This window comes from Stomoxys calcitrans, chromosome 4 (genome assembly GCF_963082655.1).
Source record: "Stomoxys calcitrans chromosome 4, idStoCalc2.1, whole genome shotgun sequence".
Taxonomy (NCBI): Eukaryota; Metazoa; Arthropoda; class Insecta; order Diptera; family Muscidae; genus Stomoxys; species Stomoxys calcitrans.
The window spans coordinates 139,117,226-139,133,952 of NC_081555.1; the positions used below are offsets into that span (position 1 = coordinate 139,117,226).

A 16,727-nucleotide genomic window follows, 5' to 3' on the forward strand; every position below is an offset into this window, starting at 1 on the left:
TAATAAAGCTGCCATATAAACCGATCTCCCGATTATACTTCTTGAGCCTCTAGAGGGCGCGATTGTTTTCTAATTTGGATTTGACTTATTGAGACCTAGATGGCGCAATTCTTATCCAATTTGGCTGAAATTTTGCATATGTCGTTTTGGTATGACTTCCTATCGGTTCATAACCTGACTTAGCTGCCATATAAATCGAGTTCCCAATTTGACTTTCTGAGCTTCTTGAAGGCGCAATTATTACTCGATTTGCCTGAAATTTTGGAGGTGATATTTTTATATGAATTGTATGGTCCACATCGGTCAATAACTTGATATAGCTCATATATATTTGAAAAAGTCATTCAAAGAACATAACAAATGCGAGCCATGAAGAAGAATATATAAGATACATAAGAACTTAGCACGCTTTTCATTGTTTACCTTTTTAATGGAATTCTTAACAAATTTCATATAAATATTTCTTGTTTGTATAATGCGCAGTTCCATTACTATTATATGTTCTTATCTTCATAGACAATTCGGACAGTGACTTATTATCAATATTTCCAAATACTATATCGATTGCTTCTTTCCTCGTTTCTTTTTAGATGGCCCCCGTCCAGCCCAAAAGGATATTTTAGCTATACGTGCATATATTTTATTGTTTCTAAAACAATTGATTATGATAGGCCAAGGTGTCAAAGAAGATGAATTGCAAAGCATTTTAAATTATTTGACAACCATGCATGAGGTGAGTAAAAAACTACCACATTTCATCCCTCAATAGCTCTGTAAAAGTAAGACATCGAAACACATGGTAACATATTTCGTTCTTTCGTTTTTTCTTGCAGGATGAAAATTTACATGATGTTTTACAAATGTTAATATCTTTGATGTCTGAGCATCCGAGCTCTATGGTACCTGCTTTTGATGTTAAACATGGTGTTAGAACTATATTTAAATTATTGGCTGCTGAAAGTCAGTTGATACGCTTACAAGCCCTCAAATTATTAGGGTTCTTTTTATCAAGGAGTACTTACAAGTATGTATTGCTACTGCCAACGAGCGCCTATAAGTATGTTTCACACAACAACACAATACTAAACTTTATTAATCCTAGATATTGTATTGGGTTGCCCAAAAAGTAATTGCGGTTTTTTTAAAAGAAAGTAAATGCATTTTTCATAAAACTTAGAATGAACTTTAATCAAATATACTTTTTGAACACTTTTTTTCTAAAGCAAACTAAAAGTAACAGTTGATAACTGACAGAAGAAAGAATGCAATTACAGAGTCACAAGCTGTGAAAAAATTTGTCAACGCCGACTATATGAAAAATCCGCAATTACTTTTTGGGCAACCCAATATATATGTGTAACGAAAGGGAGGAGGTTTTCATAATTTATAACAAAAAACTAAGGCGTCGATTACATAACATCTCAAGCCATTCATTGTGGCATAGAATTGTTAAATGGGCACATGTACATATATTTTCTATCATCCTTAATATTTTGTAATAGAAATGAAAACGCCCTCCTTTTTATATAATCATTCCTCATATTATAGGTTTTTGCTTTTTGCTCTGTAACATTCATGACATATTATTTTCCATTATCATTTGTTTTATATTTTCCTTTTCCCATTTGCCATTGTAATTTTGTATTTTACTTTTTTTGCTTTTGCTTTGAACGCCCCCTCAATATTCCCATTGGCTTTGATTAAATAGCAGTTTTTTTTTTTGTTCTCTTAACAACACACCCACTCTCACCCCCTAGCCATCTGCTTGGCTCTCTGATAATATACTGCATTTTGCAATTTCTTTTCATTACAGACGAAAATATGACGTTATGTCTCCTCATAATTTATATACATTATTAGCGGAACGTTTACTTTTGTACGAGGAATCATTGTCGATGCCAACATACAATGTTTTATATGAAATTATGACGGAGCATATATCACAGCATATTATGTACAATAGACATCCGGAACCGGAAAGTCACTATCGCCTTGAGAATCCAAGTAAGTGTGAGACTAGAGAAAAAAGTGTAACGACACACTAATGCACATTTTTGTAGGTATGTGCAAATGTGTATCATACATCATTATTTTCCATGTAGTATATAATTTTTTTTCACATTTTCTTATGAGAAAAGTAGTTGGCAATAATGACGGTAATGTCGTTGCTAGCTTTTGTAATTGGCAGATATTGCAAAGAAAGGAAAAAAAATTGGAAAATTGTCAAACTCACTCTTGTTTTAATGTAATAAAATACAAGATGAAAGTTTGACATTGCTCATAGAAAGTTTTAAACTTTAACATACACATATTCCATGAAGTAAACGATATTTTTGTATAAGTTTTGCATTTGGTTTAACGCAAAACGTGTTGTTTAATTTATTTTATATTATTTTAGAGTACATATTGGTGTTATTTTATTTATTTGTATTTTATATTATTTTAATATATTATACCCACCACCGAAAGATGGGGGTATATTCATTTGTCATTCCGTTTGTAACACATCGAAATATCCATTTCCGATCCTATAAAGTATATATATTCTTGATCAGCGTAAAAATCGAAGACGATCTAGCCATGTCCGTCCGTCTGTCTGTTGAAATCACGCTACAGTCTTTGCAAATAGAGATATTGAGCTGAAACTTTGCACAGGTTTTTTTTTTTGTCTATAGCCAGGCTAAGTTCGAAGATGGGTTATATAGGACTATATCTTAATATAGCGCCCATATAGACCGATGCGCCGATTTAGGGCCTTAGGCCCATAAAAGCCACATTAATTATCCGATTTTGCAGAAATTTGGGACAGTGAGTTGTGTTAGGCCCTTCGACACTTATTTACTTACTTACCTTAATTGGCTACGACAGAATATTTGTTCCACTAGCCGAACGTAGAATAGCGTTCCAAGCGCCTCGATCTTCTGCTCTCTGACACCAAGTTTCGAGATATCTCCCACAACTTGATCTTTCCATCGGGCTTTTGGTCTTCCCGGTTTGCCTGTACCATCGTGTTTGCCTTCAAAGGACTTCTTTGCTCAAGCTTCTTCATCTATTCTGAAAACATGACCTAGCCAACGCATCCGTTGTATTTTGATGCGTTTAACTATGCTATCGTCGTCATACAGCTCGTGGTTTATATTGGGTTGCCCAAAAAGTAATTGCGAATTTTTAAAAAAAAAAGTAAATGCATTTTTAATAAAACTTAGAATGAACTTTAATCAAATATACTTTTTTTACACTTTTTTCTAAAGCAAGCTAAAAGTAACAGCTGATAACTGACAGAAGAAAGAATGCAATTACAGAGTCACAAGCTGTGAAAAATTTTGTCAACGCCGACTATATGAAAAATCCGCAATTACTTTTTGGGCAACCCAATACTTCGCTTATATTCTCCATTAACGCAAACTGGTCCATATATTTTATGAAGAATCTTTCTCTCAAATACTCCAAGCACTGCCTCATCTGCTTTTACAAGTACCCATACTTCAGAACCATATACCAGCAAGGGTAGTATCAGTGTCTTGTATAGTGTGATCTTCGTCTGTCGAGAGGTGGCCTTGTTTCCAAACTGCTTACTTAGTCCAAAGTAGCATCTGTTTGCCAGTATTATTCTTTGCTTTATCTCAAAACTGGTGTCATTCGTTTCGGTTACGGCGCTGCCGAGGCAGATAAAGTTACTGACTATCTCAAAGTTGTGGTTCCCAACTTTTTCCATTTTTTTTTATCTGCTCGGTTGTGCAAGGCTTTTTGGGAGTTGAAACCATCCATTTCTTCTTGTCCTTATTTACTGCCAGACCCATTTTCGCTGACTCTTTCGATTCTTTCAAAGGCTGCAGTTACTACTTCCGGTGACGACCTATGATATCGATGTCGTCGGCATAGGCGAGTACCATGTGTTCTCTTGTGATTAGTGTACCATATCTATTCACATCTGCATCTCGTATAAACTTCTCCAACAGGATATTAAAGAGATCATACGATAGGCTATCTCCTTGTCTGAAACCTCGTTTGGTATCAAATGGTTCGGAGAGATTCTTTCCTATTCTTACTGAGGAGCGCGTATCAGCAAGTGTCATCCTGCAGAGTCTTATTAATTTTGCAGGGATACCAAACTCAGACATGGCTTGAAATACCTTTGAACGTAAAGGAGTATCGAAGGCGGCTATGTAGTTAACAAAGAGATGGTAGGTGTTGATTTGTCCTTCTAGGGTCTTTTCCAGGATTTGGCGCAGTGTGAATATCTGGTCTAGGGTGAATTTACCAGGTCTAAAGCCGCATTGATAGGGCCCAATTATCTCATTGACTTTGGGTTTTAATCTTTCACACAGTACGCTCGAGAGTATCTTGTATGCCTCTGTAGTTGGCACATTCCGTATAGTCTCCTTGCTTGCGTACGGAACATAGTTCCAATCATCGGGTATGCGTTCCTCTAGCCAGATTGCGCAGATAAGCTGATGCATACGCCTTATCAGCGTGTCGCCCCCAGTTTTAAATAGTTCAGCGGGTAACCCGTCGGCTCCTGCTGCCTTGTTGTTCTTTAGTGGGGTCACTGCTACTTGGACCTCATTCTGATTAGGAGGTAAACATTCTGTACCATCATCACGGAATGGTTCTGCTATATGCTCTTCGCCGCCAACATTGGACACTAGCAGTTGAGTAAAATGTTCTTTCCATATCCTCAGCATGTTATCTGTGTCAATTAACAGATTTCCTTCTTTGTCTCTGCCGGAGGATGCGCCTGCACCAAAGCCATCGGTTTGATGTTTAATTCTTTGTTAGAATTTCCGGACTTCAATTTGACTCCTGTACATCTCAATTTGCTCACGTCTTTCTTCAATTAGGCCCAGATCGGTCCAGATTTGAATATAGCTGCCATATAGACCGACCTCTTGATTTAAGTTTTTAGGTCCATAAAAGGCGGATTTATTGTCCGATGTTGCTAAAATTTGAGACATTGAGTTGTGTTGGGCCCTTCGACATCCTTCTTCTAATAGGTCCAGATCGGTCCAGATTGGGATATAGCTGTTATATAGACCGATCTCCTGATTGAAGGTCTTAAGCCCATAAAAGACGCACTTATTGTCCGATTTTGCCAAAATTTGCGACAGTGAGTTGTGTTAGGCCCTTCGATAGCCTTCTTCAATTTGCCTCAGATCGGTCCAGATTTGGATACAGCTGCCATATAGACCGATCTCTCTATTTTAGGTTTTGGGTCCATCAAAGGCGCCTTTATTGTCCGATGTCGCCTAAATTTGGGACAGTGTGTTAAGTTAAGCCCATCCACATACTTCTGCAATATGGCAAAAATCGGTCTACATTTGGATATAGCTTGCATATTGACCGATCACTCGATTTAAGGTTTTGGACTTATGTAAGCCACATTTCTAATCCGATTTTGCTAAAATTTGGGACAGTGAGTTGTGTTAGGCCCTTCGACATTCTTATTAAATTTGGCTCAGATTTGGATATAGCTGCCATATGGACCGATTCCTCGACTTAAGGTTTTGGGCCCATAAAACCGTTCTCCCGATTTGAATTCTTAAACCCCTGGAAGCCGCAGTTTTTGTCCGATTTGACTGAAATTTGGCACATAGTGTTCTGTTATGATTTAAAACTACTGTATCAAGTACGGTCCTAATCGGACTATAACCTGATATAGCTCCCATGTAAACCGATCTCCCGATTTGACTTCTTGAGCTCATGGAAGCTGGAATTTTTGTCCGATTTGGCTAAAATTTCACATTTGGTGTTCTGTTATGACTTCCAATAACTGTGCCAAGTTCGGTCCAACTCAGAGTATATCCTGATATAGCTATCATATAAACCGATCGTGCGATTTGAATTCTTGAGCCCCTGGGAGCCGCAAATTTTGTTCGATTTCGCATGTAGTGTTCTGTTATAACTTCCAACAACTGTGCAAAGTACGGTCCAAATCGGTCAATTACTAGGTATAGCCCCCATATAAACAGATCGCCAGATTTGACTTCTTGAGCACTTACAAGCCTCAGTTTTTTCGATTTATCTGAAATTTAGCATTTAGTGTTCTGTTTTGACTTCCAACAACATGATACGGTCCGAATCAGTCTTTAACCTGATATAGCTCCCATCCTTGTACGGATCATAGGAGCTTTAAGAAGATTTATAAGGTTCGGCCCGGCTTTTACTTATTTTATTTTATTTTATTTTATTTTATTTTATTTTATTTTATTTTATTTTATTTTATTTTATTTTATTTTATTTTATTTTATTTTATCTTATTTTATTTTATTTTATTTTATTTTACTTTATTTTATTTTATTTTATTTTATTTTATTTTATTTTATTTTATTTTATTTTATTTTATTTTATTTTATTTTATTTTATTTCATTTTATTTTATTTTATTTTATTTTATTTTATTTTATTTTATTTTATTTTATTTTATTTTATTTTATTTTAGTTTATTTTATTTTATTTTATTTTATTTTATTTTATTTTATTTTATTTTATTTTATTTTATTTTATTTTATTTTGTTTTATTTTATTTTATTTTATTTTATTTTATTTTATTTTATTTTGTTTTGTTTTATTTTATTTTATTTTATTTTATTTTATTTTATTTTATTTTATTTTATTTTATTTTATTTCGATGTGAATTCATTAATTAATTTTTCCTCTCTCTATCTCTCTCTTCTCGCTTCAGTGATGCTCAAAGTCGTTGCCACTCTCATACGTCAATCAAAACAAACCGAATCGCTTATCGAAGTGAAAAAGCTCTTCCTCTCCGACATGACACTGCTGTGCAACAGCAATCGGGAAAATCGACGAACCGTTTTGCAAATGTCAGTGTGGCAAGAATGGCTTATAGCGATGGCCTATATACATCCGAAAAATACCGAGGAGCAAAAGATCTCCGATATGGTCTATTCGCTGTTCCGCATGCTGCTGCATCATGCCATCAAATACGAATATGGAGGATGGAGAGTGTGGGTGGACACCTTGGCCATTGTGCATTCGAAAGTTTCCTATGAAGAGTTCAAACTACAATTCGCTCAAATGTATGAACATTATGAGAGACAACGTACCGATCAAATCACAGATCCGGCGCTGAGGCAGGCACGTCCCATAAGCACCATAAGTGGTTGGGAAAGGGAAGAAATGCAACAACAGCATGGAACAGCAGTGGTGCATAACGCCACTTCGGTGGCTTCCCTGGAAGATGTGCCTCCGGTGGAGGAGGAAGTAGAGGAAATGGATATGGAAGAGGAAGAAACTCATCAGGATGAGGAAGAGGAGGTTGAAGAAACCCCCAACCCCAATGATGATGAGACAAAGTGTGCATGTGCCAATGAGGAGAAACCAGTGGATGCGACGAGCCATCAGGTTATCGCAGACGAAGTGGAGATGGAAATGGAGCCGGAACCCAGAGAGGATGCCGCTATAAAATCGAGTATCTCGAATATCAGTGATGTGTACAATGAACACATCAAATCCGAAGTTCTGGTAGTCTCCACAGTCCAATGCAATGGCAATGCCTCCTCTTCGGCTAGTACCAGTGCCAATGCCACTCCCGCCAAAACCCTAAACCCCTCTGCGGCCTCAGGGCCTGAAGCCCTTAAAAAGACCTTGAATATTGAGGACTTGGAGGAGCTAGAATTGGAAAATGCCAAAGCAGCGGCCAACATTGAAGATGCAGAGGCCCATGTGGAACATGTGCTGCAATCTTCGGAGAAGGTGCTGCAAGAATGTAAAATGGTGGCGGATGAGTTGCAGCATGAGGCTTCTTCAGTCATCAAAGATGAAGAAATCGAATTGGCCGTTAACGAGGTGGTGCAGGGTGTGTTAAACAATGAAAAGAAACAAATCAAAGAACCGTCCTTAGAAATGACAACAACAATAGCAGCAGCAGCAGCAGCAGTAACAACAACAACAACACCAGCTACAATAACAAAAGCATTGGAAGACAATGCCAATACAGTCAACGAAGATGCTGAAGTCAATGACAAAGTAACAATGCTCAATACGAAAAATTTACTTAACAATAACATAACGGAAGCGGAAAAATTAACGGAAACGGAAACGCAGTCCAATAAGACCAAGGCCGACACCGAAATTTCTGCCGCCGCCCAAGAAATCAATGCAAATATTAATACCCCCACAAAGGAGGAGGATGATACCAACAGGCCTCAGAAAGAAGGCAACAATGATGATGACGAGGAAACTAAAAAGACTGAACAAACACAAGAAACTAAAAAAGAAAATCTTTTAAATAACAATCAATTGCCAATTGAAGAGTCACAAAATGTAACGGAAGCGGCCACAACTGCCGCAGAAACAACAAAACTCCCAGCAGTGGTTGCGGAAACCGAAATGCCAGCCATCAAAACTCAAGACCTGGTGGAATTGGAAGTCAGTTCGTCATTGCCCACCACCATAACGGGAGAGACCTCGGAGGAGATTTCATCTCTAAGCCCTGATACGACGATATCAAGTCCCTCAATGATGGATGATGCACCCCTACTCAATCTGAACGATGAATCGGCATCAGAGGAGGCCAAAGTAGAGACAGTGGTCAAGGACATTGTGGATGAACTCATCGATCGTGTAATTGAGGAGACCAATAACAATGACGTCAATAAGGAACAGCAAAGCGAAGTGGTGCCTGAAGAATTCCTTAATGAAACAGCTCAAGAAATTATTGAAGATGTTCTCCAGAGTGCTGTGGAGCAGGCCTCATCATTGGAGGCAGAAGTTCCCGCATTGGAAAAGAAAACTTCGGAAGAAACGACTGCCAATCCAACAAAACCAGACATAGAGGAAGTGGAGTTGGAGGAAAATGTTGCCGCCATTGTTCAAACTGTGGTGGATGATTTAGTCGATCAGACAGTCAACAGCATAGTGGACACTGCCATTGAGGAGCATGCTGTTATGGAAGAAATCGCCACCCAAGTGGAAGATCTAAAAATCATTGACTCCATTATAGATCAAGCCGAGGAGGAAACTCAAACTTCCGTGGAAGATCTACACCACAAGAGTGCGCTTCAGGCTACCATGGAAGCTGATGCCCAAACCACGGATGCCGAAGAATATGTGGAGACTGCACCCAGTGTAGGTGTCAGCCAACATGAGCAGCAAACACAGACACAACAAACTGAGGAATTGGCAGATATGGAGCAGACACAGCAGCCTCAGCAGGATCAGCAGGATCAGCAACAGCATCATCAACATCAACAGCAACAGAGCGCAAGTACCCAAGTGGATAATCAACATTTCGGTAAGTTTATGAAGAGTATTGAATAGTTTTTAAAAAGATTGTGGTCTCTTAAAATCTCCCTCAAAATCGATTTGAATTTTATGAGTTTTTAGAATTTGTATACGATCCACTATAGGATGCAGGTATGCTTATTTAGTCATTCTGTTTGTAACATATCGAAATATTGGCCTTGAAGAATTTTATTCTTGGCCGCCATGACATATTAAGTCGATCTACCCATCCGTCTGTCCGTCCGTCCGTCTGTCTGTGGAAAGCACGCAAAGCTGGACGCTTGAAATTTTAAACAAATACTTCCTATTAGGGTAGGTCTGTTGGGATTGTAGATGAGTAGAGATGGGCGATGGGTAAATAACCAAAAGGTATTTACCCTGTAAATTGGGTAAATACCCGGTTATTTACCCATATATACCCAAAAGCGGGGTATTTATAGTTTTGTAGATATCTTGGGATTAAAAACATTTTCCAAACAATTTTTGATGATTTTTTATACTTTGTATATAAACCTGACTTTCTGAACTCATAAATCGGAATTTAGTTACAAATAGCCGCTATATAAACCGATCTCCAGACTTCATGAGTCACGAGGCAATAAATTTGCCATTTTTCGTCCGATTTCGATGAAATTTCTGTGAATTGTGGTCCAGATCGGACCATATTTGAATATAGCAGCCCTATAGACCGACCCCCTGATCTTCTGACATAGGGTATTAAGGCCATAAAAATCTATTTATTACCCTATTTCGATAAAAACTGGCACAGTGAGTTCTGGTGGATCCTTACCCATTCCTGTCAAATGTTGTCCAGATCGGACGGAATGCCACCGTAGCGCAGAGATTACCATGACCGCCTATAACGCTGAACGCCTGGGTTCGAATCCTGGTGAGACCATGAGATAAAAATTTTTCAGAGGTACTATGACATGTAAAACTTCCCTTCAAATAGGTATCGCACTGCGGCACGCCGTTCGGACTCGGCTATAAAAACTGCTGAATCGATTACCTTGAAATCTTCACAGATTGTGTAGGTTGGTCTGGAAGGAAATATAGGCTATATAATTTGTTGATATCGGGATGGGGGGCGGAACCTCCCCCTTACCCCAAAAGTACTACCCAAAAATAAAAGTTGACCTATCGCGACAATATGGGATTCTAATAAAAGGTATAAAGTAGAGTACGAATTTTATAATAAAAGTTGGGTCCAAGTACCTGGGAAGCCGCCCCAGCCCCAAAAATCTCTTAAAATAGGTTTATTTGACGATCATGACAATATGGGACTCAAACAAAAGGTATTCGGGAGTAGATTACGAATATGGTCAAGAAGTAGGAATAGGCTTATAATTAATTGATAACGGACGGACCCTCCACCGTTACCCCAAAAACACCACCCAAAATCAAAAGTGGTCCGATCCGGACAATATTGGTATTCGGTGAAAGGTATTGGAGAGTAGAATACAAATATGGTATTAAAATTTTAGTCTAAGTAAAATTTCCCCAAACAGACATATTGGACATTCATTTCAATATGGGGCTCAAAGGAAAGGTATTCGAGAGTTGATTTCCAATCTGGCACACAAAATCAGATCGAAGTATAGGGGGTCACGACAGCCCTTAAAAAGCGCCAATAGAACCATTATGACTATATGAACCGATTTTCTTAAAATTTTCATAGATTGTGTACGTTTGGCTAGAGAAACATAGGCTATACAATTTTTAGATATCGGGTGAAGGCGGACCCTCCCCCTTACCACAAAAACGCCACCCATATCCGAAAGTCGTCCGATGGGCACAATAAGGGTATCAAATGAAAGGTATTGGAGACCAGAACTCGAATATGATATTAAAATTTGGGTCCAAGTACCCAGCGGGCACCCCCACCCAACCCCAAAACTCCTTTAAACAGATATATTCGAAGTCCATGTCAGTATGTGACTCAAATGAAAACTATTAGGCAGTAGATTACAAATATGGCATAAAACATTAGGTCCAAGTAATGGGAGGTGGCCCACTCTCAAATACCCCCAAATGGGCATATTAGCCAACCATGGCTATATGGGACTCAAATGGAAGGTATTTGGGATTATATTACGAATATTACATTAAAAGCTACGTCAAATGGGTTATTTGACCCATTTTGACAATATGGGACTCAAATGAAAGGTATTTGAGAGTAGAAAAAGAATTTTATATTCAATTTTGGAGCCAAGTGTTTTGGGGTACGCCCTAAAGCGTTGGGAATAAAGAACGAATTTGATATCTTTTCTCAGTGCAAAGTGCCGTCGGCTGCCCCATCCCCAAAACAGCCTCCAAACGATTCATATTTACCGGCCATGGCAATATGGAGCTCAAATTTAAGGGATTTGAAAATGCAGCACGAATTTGATATCTATATTTGAGTCGAAATGTCTGAGGTGCCATCCCTCCCATAATGAGAACATTACCCTAAGGAAGAACATTACCACCAGCAACCGAGAAGGGGCAAATTCTCACACATCAATGAGTGCTTTCCGATTCATGTTTAAACTCAATGATAAGGGACCATTTTTATGGCCGAGTCCGAACGGCGTCTTGCAGTGCGACACCTCTTTGGGGAAAATTTTTTAAATGACCATACATGGCATTGTACCTCACAAATGTCACCAACATTAAGAGGGGATAAACACCGCTTTGTCCGATGTTCTCGCCAGTATGCGAAAGCGTTAAGCGTCATAGGCTACAATAGCACGAATTCGATATCCGCATACAGGGCGAAGTGTCCTCATCCTAAAAAGATATACGAGAGTTAATGAAGGCGCAGCGGAGCGGGCCCGGTTTGGCTAGTACTCTATACAGGCTCAATACAATATATCGGAAGATCGGTCCATATGGCATCTATATCCATATATGGTCCGATCTGGACCAAATTCAAAAAATAGGTGTAGAGGTCTACCAGGGTGATAAATGAATATTCTATGGCCTTTGTACCCCACATCGGGAGATCGGGCGGTCGGTCTATAGGGCAGCTATATCAAAGTATGGTCCATTTGGACCACACTTCACAGAGCTTGTTAGGGGTCTACTAGAACTCACTGTGCCAAATTTCATCGAAATCGTATAAAAAATTACAATTTATTGCCTCAAGATTTTAAGTCTGGTTTTCGGTCTAAATAGCGGCTATATATAACTCAATTCTGTTTTGATGAGATCAAAAAGTCAGGTTTAATTACAAATAACACGAAATCATTAAGAATTGTTAGGAAAATGATTTCAATTTCCAAGTATTTAAAATTTTATAAATTCCCAAAAAATTTATTTATTGGGTATTTACCTAATAAATACCCGAGCATTGGGTATTTACCCGGTAGAAACCTGGAAACCTATAAACGGACCTTATATTGGGTTGCCCAAAAAGTAATTGCGGATTTTTGATATAGTCGGCGTTGACAAGTATTTTCACAGCTTGTGACTCTGTAATTGCATTCTTTCTTCTGTCAGTTATCAGCTGTTACTTTTAGCTTGGTTTAGAAAAAAAGTGTAAAAAAAGTATATTTGATTAAAGTTCATTCTAAGTATTATTAAAAATGCATTTACTTTCTTTTCAAAAATCCGCAATTACTTTTTGGCCAACGCAATAGCTCCATATGAAGATATAGCTTCCTTATAAATCGATTTTCCTATTATACTTCTTGAGCTTTTAGAGGGTGCAATTCTCATACGATTTGGCTGAACTTTGCACCATCACATTTTCTATGATATTTAACAGATGTACCAAGTATGGTCCGAATTGGTCTGAAACCTAATATAAATAGCTCCCATCTAACCCAGTCTCCCGATTAAACTTCTTGAGCCCATAGAGGAGGTAATTCTTATCCGATTTGGCTGAAATTTCGCACAATGGCTTCTCCCATGACCTCCAACTTACGTGTCAAGTACGGTCTGAATTGGCCAATAGCCTGGTATAGTCCCATATTAACCTATCTCAGGATTTTACTTCCTGAGCCCCTATAGGGCGCAATTTTTGTCCGATTTGGCTGAAACGTTGCACAATGACTTCTACTATAATCTCCAACATCCAAACCAGGTATGACCGGAAGCTCTAATAGCATAGTAATTCTTATCCATTATCCTTTGTCTACCTATAAAGAGAGGTACATGGTGGAGGGTATATAATATTCGACCAGGCCTGACCTAGCATGCTTTTACATGTTTTTTCTTAAAACAACCTCAACCCCTCTGATTAATTTTAAGCCTTTTATCCCATCAAATAAAGTTGAGTCTTCAATTCCCCCCTCCCGTTGCCAATGCTGGAATTCGACATGAAACTAATTATCATATAAAACTTTTGCCATTCCCCCAGATGTCTTTATCCACTCTTCATAAAAACTCTGATTGAACATTAAATCTGGGATTCGAATAAAACCTCTGCTATGACGAAAAAAAAACCATCTCATTCTCATTAGGACATTGTAGGCAATGACTAAATTCCAAGCTGACACTAAATCTAAAAAGAGAAAATTTTTCCTTATCTCCCTTCTTAGGAAAAAGAGGACTCTTCAAAAAGCATTTAGCTAATTTAAGAACTCTTTGGTTTTTTTTTTATCATTTAGCAAATACTCGCTTAGGCATTCCTACGTACTAGAATGATACTAAAAATGGCAATAGCAGTGCCAGTGTTTAAGACACACACACACACACACACATAACCATAGAGCTTCAGTGCCTTAGTGCAAATCCCTGCAATTGAACCTTAATGTTGCCTCAAAAACACTAAAAGCTGCTGAAGGGAAAGACATACTATTGAGCGAGCTAGAAAAAATATCACTCCAAATGTTTCCAGTTAAAATCGTAAAATGCGGCTGAAATGAAAGACAAACATTGTAGCTTTACGATAGTAGACTGTCGCCTTGGATATATTCTGTGTGAGTGTGTGTGTGGGAATACTGAGGATTTACTCTGTTGGATATATGCATTAAGAATTTGAATCACTTGTGCTTTGGCCACACACACTCATACACACAAGAGATAAGAGAATGTCAAACATTGTAATGTAATTACATCGACAGTTAATGGTATTGCAGATGCTAGAAGCAGAGAGTTATGGCGAATACATTGTAGAAAGCCTTAATTATGTCGTAGCTTTTAATATGGGCATAAGTTAGAGAGGAAAGGGAGGTATTTTTCGGCTTGGTCTATTTAATAGGAAATTACACCAATACACTATGGGCCCAAGAAGGGGTTTAAAGATCAACCTCTTCCAATAATCAGCTAAGACTCTAAAATTTTGTATCGGCGACTGTGAAGGCATCAAAACGACGCTGATATTATTTCGAGTCTATATGATTTATGCCACGCTTACTTTTAGCGGTGGGCATTTATTTTAACTCCTTTGAGTAGATTTCTTGAGACCCTACGGGGCACAATTTTTCTACAATTTGGCTTAAATTTCGCATACTGACCTTTGCTATAGCCCAATTTGAACCTCATTTGGCTTCAATGTTGGCGGTTGTAGGATAAGTCTTTCTGCAAAACCTTAGCCAATTTGGATAGTAATTTCGCCCTGTAGGGGCTCAAGAAATCAATACGAAGATTGGTTTATATGAGAGCTATATCTAAATATTTACCGTATTTTTCTAATTTCGTCAAATTTCAGCATTTTAAATCAGATTATAGTTAAAACTTAAAAAACTACCTTTCGAACAGTATATATATTTGGTCAGACGAAGTCGGGTAAACAAGTGCGTGCTCCAAAAAAAGCGAGAAAAATGACTTAAACTGCATGACAATGAAGACACACTTAAACACACACAATTACAATAACAGTTTAGCAAATTTTCGTAATTATACCCACCACCATAGGATGGAGGGGCATACTAACTTAGTCATTCTGTTTGTAACATCTCGAAATATTAACCTAAGACCCTATTAATTATATATATTCTTGATCGTCTTTACATTCTGAGTAGATCTAGCCATGTGGGACGGACGGACGTCCCACCGACTCACAGTGGAAGAAAACCGGAAAAAAACTAGTAAAAAATATGCCGTGTGAGAATGGATAGAGGTATTTCTTTGAAATTTGGAATGATTCATGCTGTGGTGTAAGCAATATCGCGTACAAAATTTTAAGGCCCTAGGTTGTCCGGGAGGCCATCGCAGCGCAGAGGTTAGAATGACCGCCTATGACGCTGAACGCCTGGATTCGAATGTTGCAAATGGAATGTTCATGGGCAAATTTGCAATTTTTGGCTGTCCGGGTAGCTTTTGGCATGCACCTAAAGTTGGTCACCTCGACATTTCGAAAAATTGTTCGTGCTGCCAAATCTTCATTTATGGTCCGATTTTCAAAATTTTTTTTTGCTTTTGTGCTCAAGAGTCCCTACCGCTTGAGGTACACAATATCACGCCGGTTTCAAGGATAAACTAGTTTTATTTTTTATTTGATGAAATTTCGGCCGAGATTGGCTTCGAATTTTGCAATTTACGAAGGCATTTGTAGTTCGATTTTCATTTTTATGCATGATTTGGAATCATGATAAAAATTACAACGACATTGTACACATTGATTTAGCTAAAAGTTGTGCAGTTTAGAAGGCAAAAAATGTGAAAAGGTGAATTTTTGCATTTTTTGGTCAAAAAAAACAAATTAAATTCTGCTCGCTTTTTTTTACAAAAATCGCTTAAATACGCCTTTCGGGTAAAGATGGAGGATACAATGGAAATGTCTGGCCAGCTGCTGCATCCTCTCCTAATCCTTGTGGGGCATCCTCATTCTCCGTGCAAAACGTGGTGCTTTCAATCTGCTATGCCAAAGTTATGCTCTGCTGGTTGTTACCTAGGGGAAAATGCCATGAAACATGATGCGCAAGAAAGTCTCCTAGAAACAGACGATTGTGGCCAGACAGTAGCTTGTACGCTTGGCCATTAACTGGGTCACAATACCAACCGGCGGCATGTACACGTTGCATAGCTACATATCGGCAGTACCGGTCCTGACTACTACCCCATGCTCTCTATGTTGGGGTAACTAGCGCCAGGTGCAGGCGGAATGGTGTATCAATTCCCCACCTCCATTCGTTGAGCGATCCCTACGTAGCACATTGTATCCGTGACAACTGTGCAAGCTGCAGGTGTGGTCAGCTTTGACTTCTGGATCGCTGCGACCAATATGTTCTTCGGACTCTTGCCATCGAGTCCGCTGCAATTCAATTGCAAAAATGATACACTTCCCGACACTGGCCTGGTAATATTGGGACTGAGATCCTGCTGTTGCGTATATTGCTGCACTGGAGAGGTCGGGGGGTCACATAGTCCCACGGCGAGAACGCCGAAGGCGATGACAACGACGCATGTAACCCACTGATGTCTATGTCAGCATAGGACCTTTCAGCATATTCAGTGTGACTACACTCCATGCCTCGGTTACACCTCACCGACACCGAGCGAAGATGGAGGCGGTTCTGGCAAACCGATCATAGGATGGGGGATATACTAATTTCGTCA

The 16,727-nt window shown here is 38.7% G+C and overlaps 1 protein-coding gene across 6 annotated transcripts in view; it reads left to right on the plus strand.

Annotated features, from left to right (window-relative positions):
* Nucleotides 1-16,727, plus strand: part of LOC106083452 (neurobeachin) — a 414,708-nt gene that overhangs the window by 307,439 nt on the left and 90,542 nt on the right. For all 6 annotated transcript variants that reach the window (XM_013246475.2, XM_059367989.1, XM_059367990.1 and 3 more), the window contains 4 exons: nt 591-733; nt 834-1,024; nt 1,814-2,004; nt 6,682-9,252. In XM_013246475.2, the coding sequence (XP_013101929.2) occupies nt 591-733; nt 834-1,024; nt 1,814-2,004; nt 6,682-9,252 (3,096 nt within the window). The remainder of the gene's footprint in view (nt 1-590; nt 734-833; nt 1,025-1,813; nt 2,005-6,681; nt 9,253-16,727) is intronic.